This window comes from Panicum virgatum, chromosome 9N, assembly GCF_016808335.1.
Source record: "Panicum virgatum strain AP13 chromosome 9N, P.virgatum_v5, whole genome shotgun sequence".
In the NCBI taxonomy this organism is placed as follows: Eukaryota; Viridiplantae; Streptophyta; class Magnoliopsida; order Poales; family Poaceae; genus Panicum; species Panicum virgatum.
Window position 1 is genome coordinate 8,431,572 of NC_053153.1, and position 19,726 is coordinate 8,451,297.

General features: G+C 49.8%; 1 protein-coding gene and 1 long non-coding RNA gene across 2 annotated transcripts; one reads left to right on the forward strand and one right to left on the reverse strand.

Moving 5' to 3' along the window:
* The first annotated feature begins 6,992 nt into the window (after nt 1-6,992).
* Nucleotides 6,993-8,325, forward strand: LOC120688271. The gene is made up of 3 exons (XR_005681015.1): nt 6,993-7,508; nt 7,656-7,779; nt 8,112-8,325. It is a non-coding gene; the product is annotated as an uncharacterized LOC120688271 (long non-coding RNA).
* A 1,403-nt stretch (nt 8,326-9,728) lies between these two features.
* Nucleotides 9,729-12,915, reverse strand: LOC120688268 (transcription factor BHLH148-like). Its single transcript, XM_039970512.1, has 2 exons — nt 11,429-12,915; nt 9,729-10,513 (listed from the first exon to the last, which is right to left on the reverse strand). The coding sequence occupies exons 1-2, from the start codon at nt 12,200-12,202 to the stop codon at nt 10,319-10,321; spliced, it is 969 nt and encodes a 322-aa protein (XP_039826446.1). The 5' UTR covers nt 12,203-12,915; the 3' UTR covers nt 9,729-10,318.
* Between the last annotated feature and the right edge of the window lie 6,811 nt (nt 12,916-19,726).

The following is a 19,726-nucleotide window of genomic DNA, read 5'->3' on the forward strand; positions in this document are numbered from 1 at the left end:
CCCACCGCCTCCCCGCCGCAACTCACCGCCAGGTGGTCCCGGACGTGGGCCAGCCTCCCTCGTTGGCCACCCCGGGCGCACGCGCGCGCAGGCCGTGCACCCGACCCGACCGCGACCGCCGTCTTCCGACTAGACCGGCACAAGTTGACGAGGCAGGGTGCTCCACTCACGGGTCACATGAGCACACTCACAGGTCACTAGTTTTTTTTTTCTTTGCAAGAATTCTAGGGCAAACTCACAAGTCACTACCGCTCGCGATGACATAATTTACATATTCTCCTTTCAATTCCATTGCCGAGTCCGTTGAGGATATTGTTTTTCTTCGGAAGTGTTCCGAGATTATGATTAGGCGGAATCCCCAAGTGTCGTGGCAAGATTAGTCCTGCGAAAAAGACTACACCCATGATACGCCAGCATTATCCTATCGATTGCGGCAGGAACATGTGAGGGGAAAATTTAAAGAAAATTTTCGTTCTAGGTTCCCTCCAACAACTTTGATCCTGCACATAAAGAATTCCGGCCCGCAAATATTTTATCCCAGCTTCCCTCATGATTGCGAAAGGCTTTTAGGATTTGTTGGGCGTCGTGTCAATGGCTAGATGACGACTGTGAACCATCCTAATTACTGTCAGATTAGTGGACACTGCATAGAGTGAGAGTTGATGACGCTGTGAGAGGAAAAAAAAACTATTTTGTGGAGGAAGTTTACAATATTCCTTGCATTGGTGGGAATTTAGTATTTTAATCACCTTATAATTAACATCTAGGTACTTCTAAACCTGTGGTATTTCAGGAAAGCAAAATCCACTCCGCGGTAATAATAACATGAATCCAAAAGGCAGCAAAGCCGGGAATTTCTACTTATCGCGCGCGCGAGTAGCAGTCGACGCATCGCAGAAGGGACGCGTGCGACGCGGCCGCCGGCGAGCTACTGGAGTTGGGGAGGGAGGGAGTGGAGCGGCTGGCATCGAGCTAGGGGAGGGGGAGGGGACGGTCAGGGAGGGTGGGAGGTGCGGCCGCCGGTGGCCGGGGTGGTGGAGGGCAGCGGCGGCCTTAGGATCCGGGGCTGCTGGGGGTGGGGCAGCTCCTTGGCCACCGGACCTAGAAGAGAAGGTGGGTGGAGGGGGGAGGAATCGACCGGCGGTGGACGGTGGTGTGTGGGGCGGCGGCCAGGTCCCGGGCGGGGGCGTGGCGCCGGAGAGGTTAGGGGAGGGCGGGGATGTGCCGGCGGTGGTTGGTGGGCGGACGACACGGCGGCGAGAGCCGCCGGCTGGGGCGGAGGACGAAGGGGCGGGGGCGGAGCACGCGGGGGTGGGGTGGAGAAGATAAACAGTGCCTTTTTGCGATGGGATTCGGGAAAATCGCTTAAAGCAATAAATAGACACCCCCGCAAAGCCGACTAGCCGACTCTTTAGAGAAATGCCTTCCATACAACCAAAGCACCTCACCCAGCTTAAAAAGCACCCAATCGACATGATTAATGTACATACGTACTCCCTCCATTCCAAATTATAAATCATTCCATGAATCTTGAAGAGTCAAAGTTTTTCAAGTTTGACCAATTTTATATATCAAGATAATAACATTTATGATATTAATTAAGTCTCATTAGATTCTTTGTTAGCTATATTTTCATAGTACACCTATTTAAAGTCATAAATTTTTGTGTTTCTCTCTATAATTTTGATCAAATTTTGAAATAGTTTGATTCTCCAAAATTCTTGGAATGAGTTATAATTTGGAACGAAGGGAGTACATGATATGACGGGTAAGAAGTAAAGCCGTAGATACCGTGCTGAACGTACACCAACCTCCGATTCGCACGTACGGTACCTACAGGATCGATGGGTTGTGTCGCTGTGAGCCTGTGACGAGAGAAAGAAGCTCGCGTGAAGTACGCCCCCCTAATGATCGCCGCCGCTACTACCCAACGCAGCTAGACCGGCCGGCAGCCACCCAGCAGCGCCCACGTGCGACCGTACCGGCGTCATCTTTGGATCAAGAGCGAGTCGAGCGGTGTGGCCGCGATGATGATGGTGATCCCCCTCCGACCCCCGCCCCTAATCATGGCCCTCGTCCTTACTGTGTACCGCTAATACGGCCATGAATGGATAATCATCGTGTTCTCGGAACACGGGGTCCAGGGGGGTGATGGTGATGTTGTGGCTCGTGTCTTGGGGACGATGACGATACGGTAGCAGTGTGGATGCTAGCGGATAATTTTTCATGGCGAAATTGCACGCAGGCCCCTACAAGTTATATAGTTTACAAAAAGTTATACCAATGCTATTATTCAAAGTAGTAATAATAGTTATGAGAGTCTAGCTAATCTCTATAATACAAATCTGGGCCAGTTCGGAGGCCAAAGATTGCGCCGCGTTGCCGACCATTTCTAGCCGTCGGATCGGGCGCGTGGACGGCTGAGATTGTGCCGTCTCCCGATATTTCAAAACCTACAATTTTATTATAGAGTACATTTTAAAACTCAAAACGGTTCCTCCATTCATTCACACAAATGTTTACATACGACCGCTTCACCAACGATTCAGACACCGAAACATATTCGAATTAAAAAAACATTGAACATGGACGTCGCTCAAATTTTCAAAACCAACAAATTCGCAATAAGGCAGCCTTGAAAAATCCAAATCTCTTTTCCAAGTCCTCCGTCAAACCTAACATCCGAGCACCGAAACACATTTAAATTAAAAACTTTCCAACACAAATGTTGCTCCAAATTCCAAAACCTATAACTTTCATACATAGCAAACACAACTCAATGCTATTTTCTAATTCTCTTGCATAAATTTTCACATTTGAACAGAAGATACACTTCAATCTCTATATTCCAAAATCTAAAACATTTCCACAGAGCGAACTTTCAAATTCAACGTTCTTTGGCATTCATTTCCAAAAAAAGTATTTATACGATTACACATACAAAATAAAAAACCGTACCACAGGTACATGCCATCCGCGGCCTTTTCTAGTATAAGTTGGAGGCCTGACCAATTAGCAGGTGCCATCTTCTTCTGTTCTTCATATCAGAGTCCTACATACGGAGTACTGTGCTTCCAGATATAGTATCCCGGCAACGATGTGCATGTCGGCAGGAATAATGCTGATTCGTTGACGTTTTGGTGCGCTACATACGCATTGGCTAAATTCGTCCGGGCGTGTCGCAGTCTGGGTACTATATACTCGGTTGTCATCATGCACGTAAGATGTGCCAGGATGCGATGAACGCAAAGCGGCCAACGTTCGGATCCCTCTGGACGTACGTGAACCGAGACCCGGCACCGTATACCGCCGCACCGGTCGTTCTCGCGCGGGGGGCTCAGTCAGTTTGTCACGTCGCGGTCTCCGAGGCCCCGGCACAGTCACGGCCTTTGGACGCGCACGCTCGATCGACGCCAAGCCAGAGCCGCTAGCCCGGCCGGACATGCGATGGGATGCCCGCGCCGTTACCTTATTCGTGCACGTTCCCGGAGTCAGCCGGTCCGTTCCAGTTTTTCTCCTCGGGTCACACGACAAAACAGCCGACGATGCACAAGCACAGCGCTTTCTGCGCTCTCGGTCCTGACGCAACACGTCCCGCCACGCCGCCCGCGTGGCCGACGCGACGCGTGCGCGGCGGGCGCGCGCGCGTGTGGTTGCGTCTCGTTTCGGAGGAGAAAGGCGGGAGCGGCGGCAAAAGCCGGCCGGCCAGGAAAGAACTGTGTGTTTGCGTAGGCTGCTTTCAGATCAGCAGCGTGCTTGCTTTCGACGACGCGCCGCGCGGTTGCGTGCCGCCGCAGCTCGTTGCACCTTGTTGCACGCACTTGGGGCCTTGACCCCGGCCGGCCCGGCGTGCCACCGCCCGTACTCCCCCTTCCTGCGTCCATGAGCTGGTCGATCTCTGTTTTAATTTTCTGCTGTCATAGATTACCGTGTCCAGCCAAATTGTTAGGTTCCAGGGCAATACACGCACAAAAACTTTTGCTTGTTCCTTCCCCCATCTCTCTTTCTCCAAAAACAAGTTTTTGCTTGTTCCAAAAAAATAAAGATAAACTTAGAGGATCTTATGGCATTGCACATACGTGCGCGTGCACTACCGCTGAGCCAACACGGGGGGACAGGCGCAAGTGCATGCACTCTAGCTAAGCGATCGAGCAATCCCAGCGCGCCACGGATCTCCCACTAACGCAGGCACCACTCGCGCTCGCTCGGCCGGTCCCGGTGACGCTATCCGATCCGGCCGGTCCCGGCGACCGGCGGAGCACGCGCGCGCGCGCGGCCGGAGACGCAAGGTGCACCGCGCGCGTCCGCCGTAGTGGCGCTTTACCGGAAACTTTCCAGCGCGGCCGGCCGGTTGCATTATTGGCTAGCGTCATCAGTTCACCACACGGTGACACTCACACCGAGCTGCTAGCTCGCCGGCCGGTTGCCGCCTGCCCGCGTCCACGGGCCCGAATGAACGAGGTCGAACGCCTGGAAAAGGGGAGTGAAATCGATGGCGAGAAGCTATATATATGCCCAGGTCGATAAAGCCGTCGATCCAGAAGGAATGATGCCGTTGCCGTGAGAGCGTGGTGCCTACGCCGATATGAGCCCGCCGGAGGACCTGCGTGCATGCCTTTATCTGGCCCTGGCCGAACACTGTCGCCGTCGTCGCCGCCGCCCCGCGCGCGGAAAGCCCGGCCGCGGCCACGGACCGCCGGCCGGCAGGGCGCGCGTGCCTTGATCCCCCGGCGCATCATGGCTTCCACTTGGAAGGGAAAGGAAAAAAAGGAGGATCGAGACTGTCCATGGCCGAAGAGCTAGCTTTCGCCTGCTTTTCCACCGGTCTTCTTCTTCTCCTCCTCCGGGTCGTCTGCTTTTCGGCTCTCCGGTGAGGATTTTGTTCCCCTGTTGTTGCTGCCTGACGCAGGAATCTCGGACGCGAATTTCTTCTGTCCTTGCTCCATCATCGTGTGTGCTGGGGGGCTGCGGCACATGTGCGGCCCAACTCACGCGGCACTTGGAGTGCAGGCCGCCCGGCGTAGCAAGGTACAAGTAGTGCGAGTGTCGAATCTGAAACCTGCAATGGATTGGACTGGAGGTGCGAGGTGCCGACGTCTAATGGATCCAACGGAGAGCGGAAAGAAGGAAGTGTTTCAGGCACTGTACGAGGTTAGGTTGGGCCGTTGGGGGGCCTTTCTTCCCTTCGTACGAAGTGCGGTCCGGGGAGGCGTGTTTTTGTCTGTTGCTTTGCATGCCTGGTGCCATAGGTTATCATATCGTTCGTGTACATATATGTTGGCTAGCTAGAGTTTTGGTAGCTAGATATGTGCCCCTCCTATTTGAACTTCCTAGGCGGGCGAAAGGAGGACGAAATGAGAGGGTGGCATCAATGATATGCATATCAAACTCTGAAGCCAGTAGCAGGATATTATAAGCTCCGCCCGTTCGAAAATTTGTACATCCAGTAACTGGCACAGTCTCCGGATCTCTGAATGACAGATTTGTACATCATGGTGTATACCCACAAATTCAGGTTGCAAGTGGGGCGGCGAACGGGTGCCCACTACCCGTCCGTGTGTAAGCCGCCAGCTTTGTGCGGGTTTATGCGGCTGACCGCGAGACGCCGCACGTTGTTTGCGGGCTCATGCGGCAGCCCGCACGCAGCCGCATAATTGGGCAGTGGTATGGTTTGTGCTCGGCATTGCAGCAGGTTGTCGCCAGCGAAGAGAAGGAGCGGGCGAGGAGGATATTGTTGGCATCTTCCCCTGCCATTCGGCAACCCCGCCGGCCGTTTGGTTCGCATGCCATCGTGCTGCAGAACCACCTACCTTGTGGATATTGTCGCCCATATGGACGACGTCTGACGCTAGCAAGGCAGGGGCAAAGCTATTTGAGCTTCACTAGGGCGGCCGCCAGCCGGCGTCGTCCCGGAGGAGCTGCGCCAGCATCGCGGAACCGGCGTCCTCGAGACGGGGTAGGTACACTACCCCAAACCAGAATTACCTTGGCCGAAATAGAGCCGCCAAAGAATATAACATTTTCTTGGAGGTTTTACTAAACAGCCAAAAAAATATATATCTTGGCGGTTCGAAAAAACTGCCAAGGAAACGTGACATTTTCTTGGCTGTTCAGCTAAGCCGCCAAGTAAACATGCAATTTCCTTAGCTGTTGGACTAAAACGCCAAGTAAATGTGTAATTTTCTTGGCTGTTTGACTAAACCGCCAAGTAATATGCAATTTTCTTGGCGGTTTGGTGGCCAAGGTAATGGTTGTTAATACTTGTTTTCACTTATTAAAATATACAATACATGCTTGTTATATACTTTTTGACTTACAATATACAGCGTATGCTTGTTAAGTACCTATTTTGACTTAACATATATCATATACTTGCTTTCACTTAAATATATATGACATAGTCTTCATGTTTTGTTGAGTTCATCACTAACACACATATGGTCCTTGTTATGTTTATTTAAACTCATATAGTACAAATTGTTTGAGTTGACTTATGGACTTATAACACTTAAACTTATTAAGTTCACTTAAACATATACAACATCCAAACTTGTTCACTTAATCAAGTATGAAACTCAAATATTTGGATACTTTACAATCCAGTTTTATTTCTTATTTTCAACAATATTCGATTTTAAACAAAATATTCTATCTCTTGCTTGATGTTTGGTGTTTGTTTGAGATGGCATCTTCATAGCCACTTATTGCTCACTATAAGATGAATAAAAGTTATTTTTATCTTTTTATCTGAAAGTGAAGTATAACCTTTTATTACACATGTTTGATTATGTAAAGACAATTAGTTACTATGTTTATAGCCCGCTTCAAATCCGGCCCATCTGGTAGATTTGACCCGTTTCAGCCCATATAAAATTGTGTCTCGGGCACTTGAACCATTGGATCAACTTCGACGATGCAGATGTACTCCGCGTGGAATAAAAGGCCGTCCTCGCTCCCCTCGAACCCTACGACCTCCTCCTTCCCGGCCGCCGCATTGACCATTGCTTCCTCAGCAGCGTGCGCCTTCACCCAGCAGCAGCAAAATCGATCCCTCTCCATCCGGCCTTTTCTTCCCTTCCCCCTCCCAAGGCTGTGCAGGGCCTCAGCAGGGCTATATGCCCCTGCATTCTCTCGTGTGGGGGCTGCGTGCTGTACAGGGCTGCGCCTCCACATCTGCCGGCTTGCGGTGCTGCAGGCCGTGCGGGGACGCACTTCCGCATCCGCTGCCATGCGGATCTGTGAGCCGTGCGGGGCCGCGCCACTGCACCACCGGTGTGCGGATCTGTGAGCCATGCGAGGCTGCGCCACCCCATCTGCGGGCGTGAGGATCTGATCTGCGACTCTGAGAGTTGGGTGGGGCGATGCGGCATCTGCTGGCGTTCAAGGTGTGAGTCGGGAGGGGCCGAGCACCTGTGCGTGGTGCCGAGTTGGACGCATGTGGCCGAGTTGGACGCATGTGCTAGGAAATTGAATGGCTAGTGGTTCCGGAGGCATCGACGGCAACAAGGGTATGTCGAATCACGTGCTCCCAGTAGTCGCATGAGTTTCCTCCCTTTAACTCACCAGAATCAAGTAATCCTAGCTAGTTAATAGAATCAATTGGTGCTTGGTATTGATAAGTGTTTTCTTCTCGGTTGATTCTATCATGAGTATAGATGGCAGGTTGCGATGTCATAGATGAGCATGAAGAAGGCAACATGAAGAAACAAGCGTTGCAAACTGCAGTTTTTGTCCGGCTAGCTACATCAAATTTCCGTGGATGTTCTTCAAGCCTCAAAGGTCAATAACTCAATCCTTCTCGGTTTAGACCCAGGAGTAGCTGATCAATCACTTTGCTGAAACATCTAAAATTTGTTGGAAAAATAGGTAAATGCTTGGCATATGTTAAACATTCGGAAGGTGGAAAATGTGAAATTTTGCAAAAGCCTTAATCTTAAAATATCTGCATTTTAGCAAGTCAATATTTGGTTGTACTCATCCAATAGCTTAACCATATTGTCTAAATAATGTGCAAGTCCAGCTGATCTGTCTGATGTGGCTACTGAGATATGTCTTCGGAATTGATGTGTTTGTGTTGAGTAGAACTGAGTCATGAAACTATCCTTTTGCAGGGATCAATTTGACGACTTGGATAAGGAAGAAGTTGGTCTCCATGATTTTGTAGTGAGATGCGAGTAAATCTTGGTCTATAGATAACTATGATAAGTGACTTGTATATTTAGATGCATGTGTTTACTCGAGACTTGTAGGGTAAATGAACTTGCAATGATCTTGGAGATGAGTCATTTTTATTGCTTTTGAAAATGAGATCTTGCTTTTGATGTACGTGTTAAGATGAGTTGCTAAATGCATGGTTAATTGTATGTGTCTACATTTTCAAATTTATTGATATATATTTTTTTGTTAGTATTTATTTTCTTGGCGGTTGGCAGCCAAGGAAAGAATTTGCCAAGGAAACAACTAAATACCTTGGCGATTGAGAGCCGCCAAGGTAACACCTTTAGTTGGCGGTCTTCAACTGCCATGAAAAAGTATTAATTTGGCGGTTGCCAACAGCCAAGAAAAACTATTAACTTGGCGGCTGGAACATACCGCCAAGAATGAGATTTCTTGGCTGCCGGCTGTCATGAAAATCGAGTTTCTTTGGCTCTCTATTTTTGGCGCATATTGCTTGGCGGTTGGACTATTTCTTTGGTGGTTTTAGTATATTCCTTGTTGGTTTTTGGCCGCCACACAATTCCAGATTGTGGCAGAGGTAGGTGGTGATGACGCCGAACTCGCCAAAAGCTGCGGTGGAAGCCGTTCGAGACAGCGAGGCAGACGCTGCCCAGCGCGTTGTCGTCGAGCGAGTAGGCCATGGAGCAGTAGACGCTTGCCGAAATGGAGCATCAAATGGACAAGGCCCTGGCTCGGGTACGGTAAAAGGAACAAGCGGCGGCTGCCGCCACCGCCACCGCCGGCAGCTGTCAGCTTGCCGTCACCACCTCCAGTTAAGGCAGCGCACGCATAGAACAAGATGCCATGGAGAGAGGCAACATGGGTGGGATGCAGCTGCGGTCCCCGTGGCGTCGCGGGTGCGGAGGACGTTGGAGAGGCTGATGACGAGAGTTGGGAGGACGGGTAAGCGGGCTGCCGCAGGTTACCCAAATAAGTCCGCTTAGATGAAGTGGGCTGAAATACAGAATTATATGGGCTAGTGGCGCTAGCTTGCCCAACGGGTTTATGGAGTGGCCCGCGCCGTTTGCAACCTGACCACAAATACATCCACAGATCAGACTCGTACTTCAGTTTGGTTGTTAGAGACTGATTACCACCGAGTAACTGGCACAGTCTCTGGATCTCTGAATGACAGATTTGTACATCATGGTGTATACCCGTGTGTTCGGCCTCACAAAATTCTCGTCCCATCTTACGCCATGACCCCTCAATTTTTTTGTGGTGCACTGCGCAAGTCTGAGATCCAACCTGGCCCATGCAGACCGTTGGTGGGTGCCAACCAAGCAGGATCCCAGACCAGCTTTATTCTTCTATCTGACCCGAGCCTGGCTCACCGCGCACGTTTTATGATAGTCACTGGGCGCGGGCCCCACGCTGATTCTGGAATTTCCGGCTGCAAATGAGCGATGATTAGTTTGCTCCATCGACGGACCGGAGGATAAGTAGGTACGGGAGCGACGTCACCTGAGCAGAACAGAACCCAATTCCAATCGGCTAACCCAGGTGAAATTTCCAGGAAGTAAACCAGGCCAAACAGTTCCCCTTGGGAGTCAAACTAAGCATGACGCTGACACAAGGGGCCCCTGACGCCGACCGATAGCTCCGGCTGAAAGCGAGAAACTACCAGTACACTGCCCGTCCACTACGTGTGCAAGTGAACGGCGACGTGTAGTAAAAAACCACGGGCTGCAGCCTCGAGTCAAGATCTACAGCGCAACACGGGCAGGCACGACCAAAACGTGCCCGGTGCCCCCCTTGGTTCTTCTTGACCTCTCCCTCCTCGCCGGCTTCCTCCGGACCCTACTTGATCACTCCCAGCTGACTCCCAGCCTCCACGTCTCTTTCCGTCCCTTGTTTAATAAACAGAACTTAAAAGCTTCTTACGATTTCTCACGTGCTCAAATGCCCGATCGCAAGCTGAGATTGTATACTATACGTTCTCCTAAACAACAGCGACTTGTACTAAGACAAAGCAACAAACAGAGCCAGGATTCCGGCACGTGGCGATTCGTCACTCTGCTCCATTTTGCGCGAAAGAATGAACAAACAAACGGGGCCTCTGATCCGTGCTCAATGCTTTGAGAGAGGCGGGTGGGTCCCATCACATGAGTCGAAACACGTTTTGCACGTGCGGAGACGTCTGTGGGCCCCACCCCCTGGCGCCGGCGCTGGTTCCCGGAAGGCCTGGGCCGCCGCCGCCACTGCCGGCCTCCGCAGGCTGCGGCTGCGGCTGGTTCCTCTCCACTTCCTGCATCAGAGCCTCCTCCACGGCCTTTTCCACGTCCCCGGCCGCAATCTGCGAAAACAGACAGTAGGAACCGCGTGGTTTAGTCCGAGTGCTCCGTCGATAAACAAGTGGCAGGCACCATTTGGGGAAAGAAAAATTCAATATGGGGGGCATGTCATTATCGATCCATTTATGATTACTACTAAGTTGTTGCAATTTGCAAATGATAAGCTCGACACTGAGGAGATGCTATTTATTCAGATTGGAGAGACATCGACACCTTTTTTCCCCCTTTTTTTTATGAGTGAAAGAGACATTGAGAATAGGCATGTTGGTGTTGGTGGTGCTTAAAAAAATGGGCAGGGTTGTCGGCATTTTTGTGGGTTGTTTGATTTGACAGCTGATGGTTAGTGTTAACTACAAGCTTCAGTTCAAAAAAGTGTTAACTACAAGCGGTTGCAGATTGATTAGAATATTAGACCGCATGTTGCAGATTATATAATGCTTGGAAGCAGGTTGAGGAGTTGGTTTTGTGGGAAGCAGGTCAGTTTTTTTTTTTCTGACCATTATTCAGAAAACGGAACACCTGACTAGACGGTTGACCCCTGTCCAATTGGTGTTGTTTTATACTGCCGGCCTTTCATTTGTAGCTGTCAAGTGTCAACTAAACACTGATGCGGATGATTTAATTTTAACCTTTTCACCCAGTTAGCATATCCAAATGTTGATTAAGATTTGTTCATCCTTATCCCGGTCGCAGTGCAGACGTGCAGTTTGGTAGTTTCCTATCTACCAATCTGAAACCGCAACGCAGCAGTGCCCAGCTGCTTTTGCATCCTTTTTTTTCCAACCTAAACAAAGGACTGGAGCATCTGCTGTCAGCAGAGCTAGCGAACAAGTTCAGAAGTTTTCAACATATAATCTAAACTACTAAATTAGTACTCGAGAAATCCGGCGATTGAAACAAGCTGTCAGAGCGCTCACCGTGGTCTCGACATTCATCTCCGTCCACAGCCTGCGTCCGGACATGGTGGACCGGATGCCCCTAGCCCTGACGTCCATGCCCTTGAGGCGCCGGAGCGCCCCGATCATGGAGTCGATCGCCGACGCCGGCTCGTCCACCTCGAACTGCACCTTGACGCACTGCTGCCGCGCGTCGTGGCCCAGGATCCGCGCCTTGAGCTCCTCGTTCCGCCGCAGCAGCTGCTCCCGCGCGCCCTTGAGCTCGTGGATGTAGATCGCTGCGGACTGCACGATGGAGTTCTTGTCGCCCTTGGACCGGGCGGCGACCATGGCGTAGAGGTCGGCGTAGCTCTGGCTCAGCTTCTCGCGCCGCTGCCGCTCCCGCATCATGTGCCGGAACCCGCGGCTGCTCTCCACGGCGGCGCCCGCCGGCTGCTGCTGCTGCTGCTGGCGCTGCCGCCGCGGCTCCTCCTCCCACTCCTCCCCCATTGTCTGATCATGCACAGGGTCCCCGCCCAGCGCGTCGACCACCCGCATGTTCACGCTCGGGCCCGAGCTCCCGTAGTGTGGCTCTCCGGCGCCCACGGCCTGCGCCAGCAGCTCCGGCTCCGCCACGGAGTAGTCCTGGAACGCGGCGGGCCTCGGCGCCTCCGGCGGCTGGAAGGGCGGCGCGGGCTCCCCCGGCGAGGCAATGAGGCCGAAGGGCAGCTCCGGGGAGGGCGGCACGGCGCCCTGCGGGTAGAACGCGGCCTCGTCGTGGAAGAAGCCGGCGTACAAATAGGAGTCCATCTGCATTTCCGGCCTCGCTCGCCGCTCCACAGGCTCGATCACAACGCGGCGGTGGCGGCGTGAGTGCGAGTGCGACGGCGAGAGAGGGAGACACGGAGTGGAGGGAGCGGGGGTTGTTTGCTGGGAAGTGTTGGGACGCGGGGTTAAATAGGCACCGGTGTGCGGAGGTGGATTACGGTCACGTGGTCAAATTGGGGTGTTGAGCTCGAGGAGAGGCGCCGCGTGCGTGTGACAGACAGAGGAGGAGAAGGGGAGGATACGGGTGGGTCCGGCGGGACGAGGTGAGGAAAGGTCAAACCTGGGATTTCGCAATTGTTTAATTGAAGGCGGAGGGGGGAAATAACACGTGATGGCCTGCAGCGACGCGCTTTGGGGGTGAGGAGGTGGGGTCAGGTGGCGCACACGTCGGATGAGGAGAGGGATCAGAAGGTTCCACGTAGGGGGGGCACAGCCACTTGGAAATCTGAAAATCGCCAGCCGGTACTGTATTTCCTGCTGGCACCCCACAGTAACTGCTATTTCCGGATTTGATATTCGAAAAGGAAGGAAACCGGGTTTCTTTGTTTTCCAATATATATGATCATACTGCAGGTCCATCATGAGAAATGGACCTTGTAATTTGTTAAACTATGATGATGTCTATCATTTCCTATTAGAATTTCGTAATAAATACATAAAGAAAGCAATACGAAAAAATGCAATAGGATACAAAAAAAATTAAAACAATACTAATACGAAAAAATGCAATAGGATACAAAAAAAAATTAAAACAATACTGTAGTATCACAAAAAAAATTGGCACTTACAATTGTAAACTTAATTTAAATGATTAATGCTAGAGTTTCCTAACATGATTTTGAACCAAACACATGAATACATCATTCTATCGAGTTGAAAATTCGCATTGCTCAGATGTTTTTTTTTCCGAATAATTCGAGGTGGGGGGATCCCCACCTACTCAATTAATCGAAGAGGCAAAGTTCAGCCATACAAGTACTCCCCGGTATCTCAGGGGTGCTACAAAGATTTTGGAGGGGAGAGAAAAAAACGGGAGGGAGGGGAGGTACATCAGAGTCATTACAAAAAAACTTTGAATGAAAAGCTTCCAGGCCTCCATCTCAGGTTGACGCTTCTTGAAGCGGCATTGCCAGAGGTTGATGTCTTGAAGGGCGCCCCGCAGCGTCTGTTCCCAGTTTTCATCCTTATGGTCGAAAATCAAAGCATTTCGGGACAGCCAAACACGACGAGTTAACAGGAGCACAACCTCTACCCAAGTGTTAGGAGACCATCGGGGCAAGGATATTCCCACGGGGTACGAAAGCAATGCTCATTTGTGTGGATCCCAAGAGTAGAACAAAGCCGAGACGCCGCAGGGCAGTGAACAAAGATGTGAGCGTCGGTCTCAAGCTCATGGGCACATCGCTCACAGTCAGACTCATCTCTGGTCCAGATGTTCTTGTGGTACAGGGCGGCCCTGGTATTCAGCCGCCCACGGAGGAGAAGCCAAGAGAAAAATCTGACTTTGGAGGGGAGAGCGCAAGACCAGATTGTACTCGCAGCCGGGAGAAGAGACCCGGTGGAGCGGAGCAAGGAGTATGCGGTGCGACTGTTGTATGGCAGGGGTGGGGAGGATGCAAGAAGGCGGCCGTCCGGAATATCAGGTAGGGAGATGTGAGAAGTGAGGCGGCGGATGGCGGCAAGCTCTGTTGCAGCAGCATTGGTTAGACGGGGCAGCAAGCCCAGATTGAAGCCATGACCAAGAACAGAATCGACAGAGCAGCCAGGGAAGGTGCAGTGCGAAAAAAGAGCTGGAAAGGAAGAGAACAAGGGGCCATCGCCAACCCAGTGATCAAGCCAAAAAGCAGTGGTGTCGCCACGCCCAAGCTGCACGGAGGTGATGGAGCGATAACGGGGGAGCTCGTCGTATATGAGCCGTGCAAGGAAGCTGTCAGGCCGGTGACGGAAAATATTTGGGTACATCCGTTGCACCCAAACTTTCCAGGGAGGGGAGCACGGGGAGAGGAACTTGTGCACAAATTTCATGAGCAGACAGTGATTTTGGCATTCAAGATCCTTGATCCCGAGGCCCCCTTCGACAAATGGGTAGCAGACGCTGTCCCACGCCACCAAGCTCTTAGCCCCGGAGCAGCAATCCTCGCCTGTCCAAAGGAAGGCGCGACGCCGGCTATCTAACATTTCAAGGACAGTTGTAGGTAGCTTGAGGGAGCACATATAGTAAACAGCCAGACTGCCGAGAACAACATTCGTAAGAACAAGCCGACCTCCAGCAGAAAGGAGCCGGGCGCGCCACCCGGAAAGATACTTGTCAAAAGCAGCAATGAGGGGAGCGTAGTCAGAAACCAAAAGCCGAGTAGGCGAGAGAGGAAGCCCCAAATAAGTCTGGGGAAGGAAGACAGAGAGCAGCCCAGCACCGAGGCAAGAGAATTCGCCACGGCCGCATCCACATGAAGAGGCACAAAGGTGGACTTGTGAAAATTAATTGTCAGGCCGGTCGCAATCGAGAAAGCAGAGAGGACGCCGTGGAGAGCTTGGATGGCCGTCATTGTGGCAGGAACTAGAATGAGAGTATCATCGGCGTATTGTAAAATAGGACAAGAGAGGCCAGGGACAATCGGGTGGCGAAGATCATCGCAGTCAAAGGCAAGGCGCTGTAGGACGTCAGCCACAACAATGAAAAGGAAGGGCGAGAGGGGGTCGCCTTGCTGAAGCCCGCGCCGACAGCTGAACCAGCTCCCAGGCACCCCGTTAAGGAGGATGCTAGTTTTCCCCGTGTTAAGAATGGTAGAAATCCAGCCAATCCATTTGGAGTCGAAGCCCCTGGCCTCGAGAATAGCAAGGAGACTGTCCCAAGAGACGGAGTCAAAGGCTTTGCGAAAATCCAATTTCAAGGCAACCGTGGGAATTTTCCTTTTGTGACAGCAAGCAAGGAGGTCAGCGGCGTAGACATAGTTCTCGGCGATGTTCCTGCCATGGACGAACCCGGTCTGGTCGCCATCCACAAGACAAGTAATGTAAGGTCGGACGCGGTTTGCCATCACTTTGGTGAAGAGCTTTATGGGATAGTTTTGAAGGGAAATAGGGCGGAAAGCCTCGGGGGTGCGTGCAGCTTCTTTTTTTGGCAGGAGCACAAGATGGGCACGGTTGAGAGCATCAAGGTCCAGAGAGCCATCATGGAAGGCAGCAAAGAGGTTGCATTGCTCAGATGGTGCTATATTGATAAACCATTTATACGAACTGAATAACTATTTCCATGCTAATGATTTTAGCAGTGACTGAATAATTGTCGCAGACCGAACCAGAGACCAAGATATTTAAAAGGCAATTGAATAATAATAATAATAATAATAATAATAATAATAATAATAATAATAATAATAATAATAATAATAATAATAATATGTGGATGTCCCAAGTTAAATCAAGAGCAAGGGACCTTTGTAGTGTAAACAATACTTTGATGGCTTAATTGCACTTCAGTATAAGAAAATCATTGGGGGCGCAGAAATACCTAAATTAAGATGGGCGTTTCTGTAGAATATAAAACTTAAACATGCGCACAGGAGGATATGTTCAACGCATGGCTACTCTAACAACCAGTCAGCAAAGTTTATCATATTTGCATGTTGATGAGCACATAGACATGCAGTGCACGGAAGATATATAAAAAATGCATTATTTTCTCCTTGTGGCAAACCAAACTAAAGGAGGAGCGAAAAATTCAAGCAGCGAGTACATTGAACAGGACGAGCCACCGTACGTACCTCACAAATGTGAAGTGGAACGAGCCAACGACGAGTAAACACGTCAGTTGCTGCCACACGGATGGCGCGAGACCATGACTCCGTTTGCGAGAATAGCATGCGTGTGCGTGGAGGTTTGACTAGGAAATGACGAGTAGAGCCTGCTCCTTGACTGCATAATCTTCTACCCCACCCTCTCTCTTTTCCTGCTCGTGGACACGCTTCTGGCGACAGGGAGCGACAAGCTCCTATTCTTCACCGAGTAGTACAGCGTGCCTTGTGTAATTAACAAAAGAGGTTTATTTCATCTGATCGGCAGGTTAATTTTTTCATTGTGGCCTGTGGATGGAGGGTGACAGTGCAGCTTGTTACATGTATTCAAGGTCTAAGCATAGTCATGGTGTGGTCGGTGGTGGTTCCAAATATTCCAGGTTCCACGTGTCACCGTTGATAGCCTCCTCGCATATCTTCTTTTTTTTTTGTAAAGAGCACATGCAGTTTGCAAACACTCCACATTTGTGAAAGCGATGCATGGGTGATGGGACAAAGAAACCCTTGTTAAATGTTATAAACAAAGCTTAATGGAATATACGAAACACATGCCAATTAATTAAGTTGCTGATTTAATTTCCAGCGTGTTCCCCGTGATATATATAGCTTCCTGGTGTTTTCTTAGGGGCCGTTTAGTTCCCAAAAATTTTCACCCAAAAATTTTCACCTCCCCTTTGAACACATGTATGAAGCACTAAATATAATTAAATAACAAAACTAATTACACAGTTTGGATGTACACGACGAAATGAATCTTTTGAGCCTAATTAGGGCATGATTATCCATAAGTGCTACAGTAACCCACATGTGCTAATGATGCGGTCAAAGGCCTCAAAACATTCGTCTCGCGGTTTTCAAGTGACTTCTGAAATTAGTTTTTTAATTAGTGTTAGAAAAGCCCTCCCGACATCCGGTCAAAGATCGATGTGACACCCAAAAATTTTTGGGTTTGGAAACTAAACGGGCTCTTAGTTGACGTGTTGTGGTTTAGGGCCGGGGCTACTTTTTTTCTTTTCCAAGCACTAGGTGATGGGTGGTTTCGTCTAGCTAGCTCATTTACTTCCACATGCACTTTGCAAATCAACCACATCTAGTGATGTGAAAGTGATGCCGCGTCCGTGATGGCCTGATGGGACACAGCAGCAGTAGTTAATTGAAACAGGGGTTAATTGGATGCATGTCAACTACAGGATGGGTGGGGGTTTTGGAACTCAACAAATCAGACCAATCTTCATTCCGCATCTTTTCTAAACTTATTCTTTCATTGGGGGTGTTGTGAAATTTGCAGTCACTTTAGATCTACCAAACCTTCAAATAGTCCATTGAGAGATTGGCTTCTATGTACCCATTTCTAAGACTAGATTTGTGGCTAGAAGCGGCCACGTGAGATGACATTGCATAGAGATGACATTGAGGAGTAGAGAGACAAGAGGAGTGAGTCCGGCTCGCCCAAGTTGCTACTTGTAGAAACTAGATGATAGCCACGGCTAGTTAGGGTCCGGTTGGTGCGGCTCTAGCTTCGGCTATCTGCCATCAGCTCCTACAGGAGCCGCATCAAACGCACTACTCTGTCGGCAGCTCCTGCGGGTGGTTTTGGGAAAGCTCGTTTGATGTGGAGCTGCGAACAGGCGGAGTTAGAAAACATGGCTCCACCTGCTCCAACTCGTCTCTACTATCCCAAACTGCCCCTTAGTTTTCGAGTTGGGAGTAACAAGTAAAGTGAATGGACAACACCATAAGTACTTTTGTCCATGTATAGCATATAAACTCCGGTATACATCGAAGGGCTATAATTGAGTATGGGTCATTCAAAAAGAAAAAGTCCAAATTAATTAATTATACTCCCAAGCTTGCCACGAGTCCAATTTATTTTAGGGAAACGGGGGGAGAGGACCCCCACCAATGATATTTCAGGGAGCATCTTGCAGCACGATAAAGCCGGAGGGTTCAGCATTTTACAAAGTGTTAGGGGGCTGGGTGCATCAAAGAGAAGGTTTACATATTTAAACAAAACGATTGACACCAGACCTCTGTTATTCCTTGGTCCAGACGCGGCAGGCGACAGCGCCCAAAGCCGTGCTTGTTCTTTGCACGCCAGCAGCAGTCGAAGAAGGGACGGCTTAGCCCCTCTAGAAATAACCTCATTCGCGTGCTTCCAAATTAGCCATGAGCACAAGAGGATATATGTGTGGAAGTACTTGGCGGGGAGATGAGCTGGTTGTAGCAATTCCAAGAGGCAGGATACCCAAGCAGAGGTAGGATAGGGGTGGTAATGGGCTATGGCCCTAATTCTATCTTCACAATCCTACTTGGCTCTTAATTTTTTTAGCTCAAAATTGTATAAATTAGATCCAAATTTTTTAAAATCTGACTATTAGATTATCTAGATAAAAAATTAAGGTCTTTTACAACCCCTAGACCCCAATCACCATCCAGAGCTGCGCTGCGACGCCACAGCGAAATATCAGGTGGTCCGGTGTTGGGGCAGCCGAGTTTGCACAGCTCGCAGGTTGGAGCATCCACAATTCCTTTGGTAACCAGATTTGCCTTGCATTGTATCCGCCCCTGAACAAGGAGCCAGGCGAAGAAGCGGACAGCCATGAGTCCAAATTACGCGCCCAAGTTTGCCATGAGTACAACGTAGTTCTGACGACATGGCGTTGCATCTGGATGGTTGAGGACATAACGGGGTTACAGTTCCCGCGCTTGCTACGCCCACCTTTAAGGCTTTAACCCATAAATCTCTCTCATTTCTCTCTCTGCTTGCTGGTGTCGCACGAGCTCACCTACCCACGTCATCTAGACCACCCACACCACGTCATCAAAACGGATTTGGTTTAAAGCAAAAGGTGAAAATCACCACTTTTTTTAGGAAAAAGGGAGGTTAAATATATGGTTTTATAGTTGCTCATGGGTATATATCATGCAAACTTGACAGTAAGTTAGATTCTTTTCCTATTTGAAAGTTTGAAACCAACAACATGAAGTTGATTATATCTTGCTTTAACACCTTATATTAAACACAAAGATACTATTGCATCTTAAGCACCTTTCCGTTACTTTTCATTTGACATTATGGATGTTATCTAGGCGTGACTTTGATCATTATTTTCTCCATGCATTAACATATAGGAATTAGGAAACACAACATTATGGAAAAAAATCTAACGAAAAAGCTATAGCTGGAGAACTTTCGCCTGTCCAACCAACATATATAACTTTAACAAAAGAAGGACCGTGAGAGGGCAGAACGTTACGAGCAAAGCAGGCCATGACTACTCATGGACTCATGGTCTGCTGGGAATTTCGTGGTCCTCCTCAAGTTTTTTTTGTTTAAAGTTATGCACGTAATTTCTCCATCGTGTTTGCTCAAGGAATATGGTCCCTAGATGCTAGATGGTATTGGTGCGTACTACATAAAGCCAGAGATAGATACCACTTGATTGGAGTCGGTTTCGGAGCAGAATCGGAGAAGCAGCGAAGGTCAGCCGGCCAGGCTATCATTTTCTGCCGAGAAACTTTTGGGTTGTCACAAGTCGCTGCGGATTCACGTCAAGGAATCCATCTGCACGGATAGTCTGGCCCAGATGGGGGCAGAGATCACAAGCTTCACTCTAGTCAGGACAAACTGGTTCAAGAAACCGTGTGGGAGGACAAGCTGGACACGGAATGCAAGAGCAGGTCAAGTCAGGCTCTGGAGTCTGGAGGAGATGCCTTT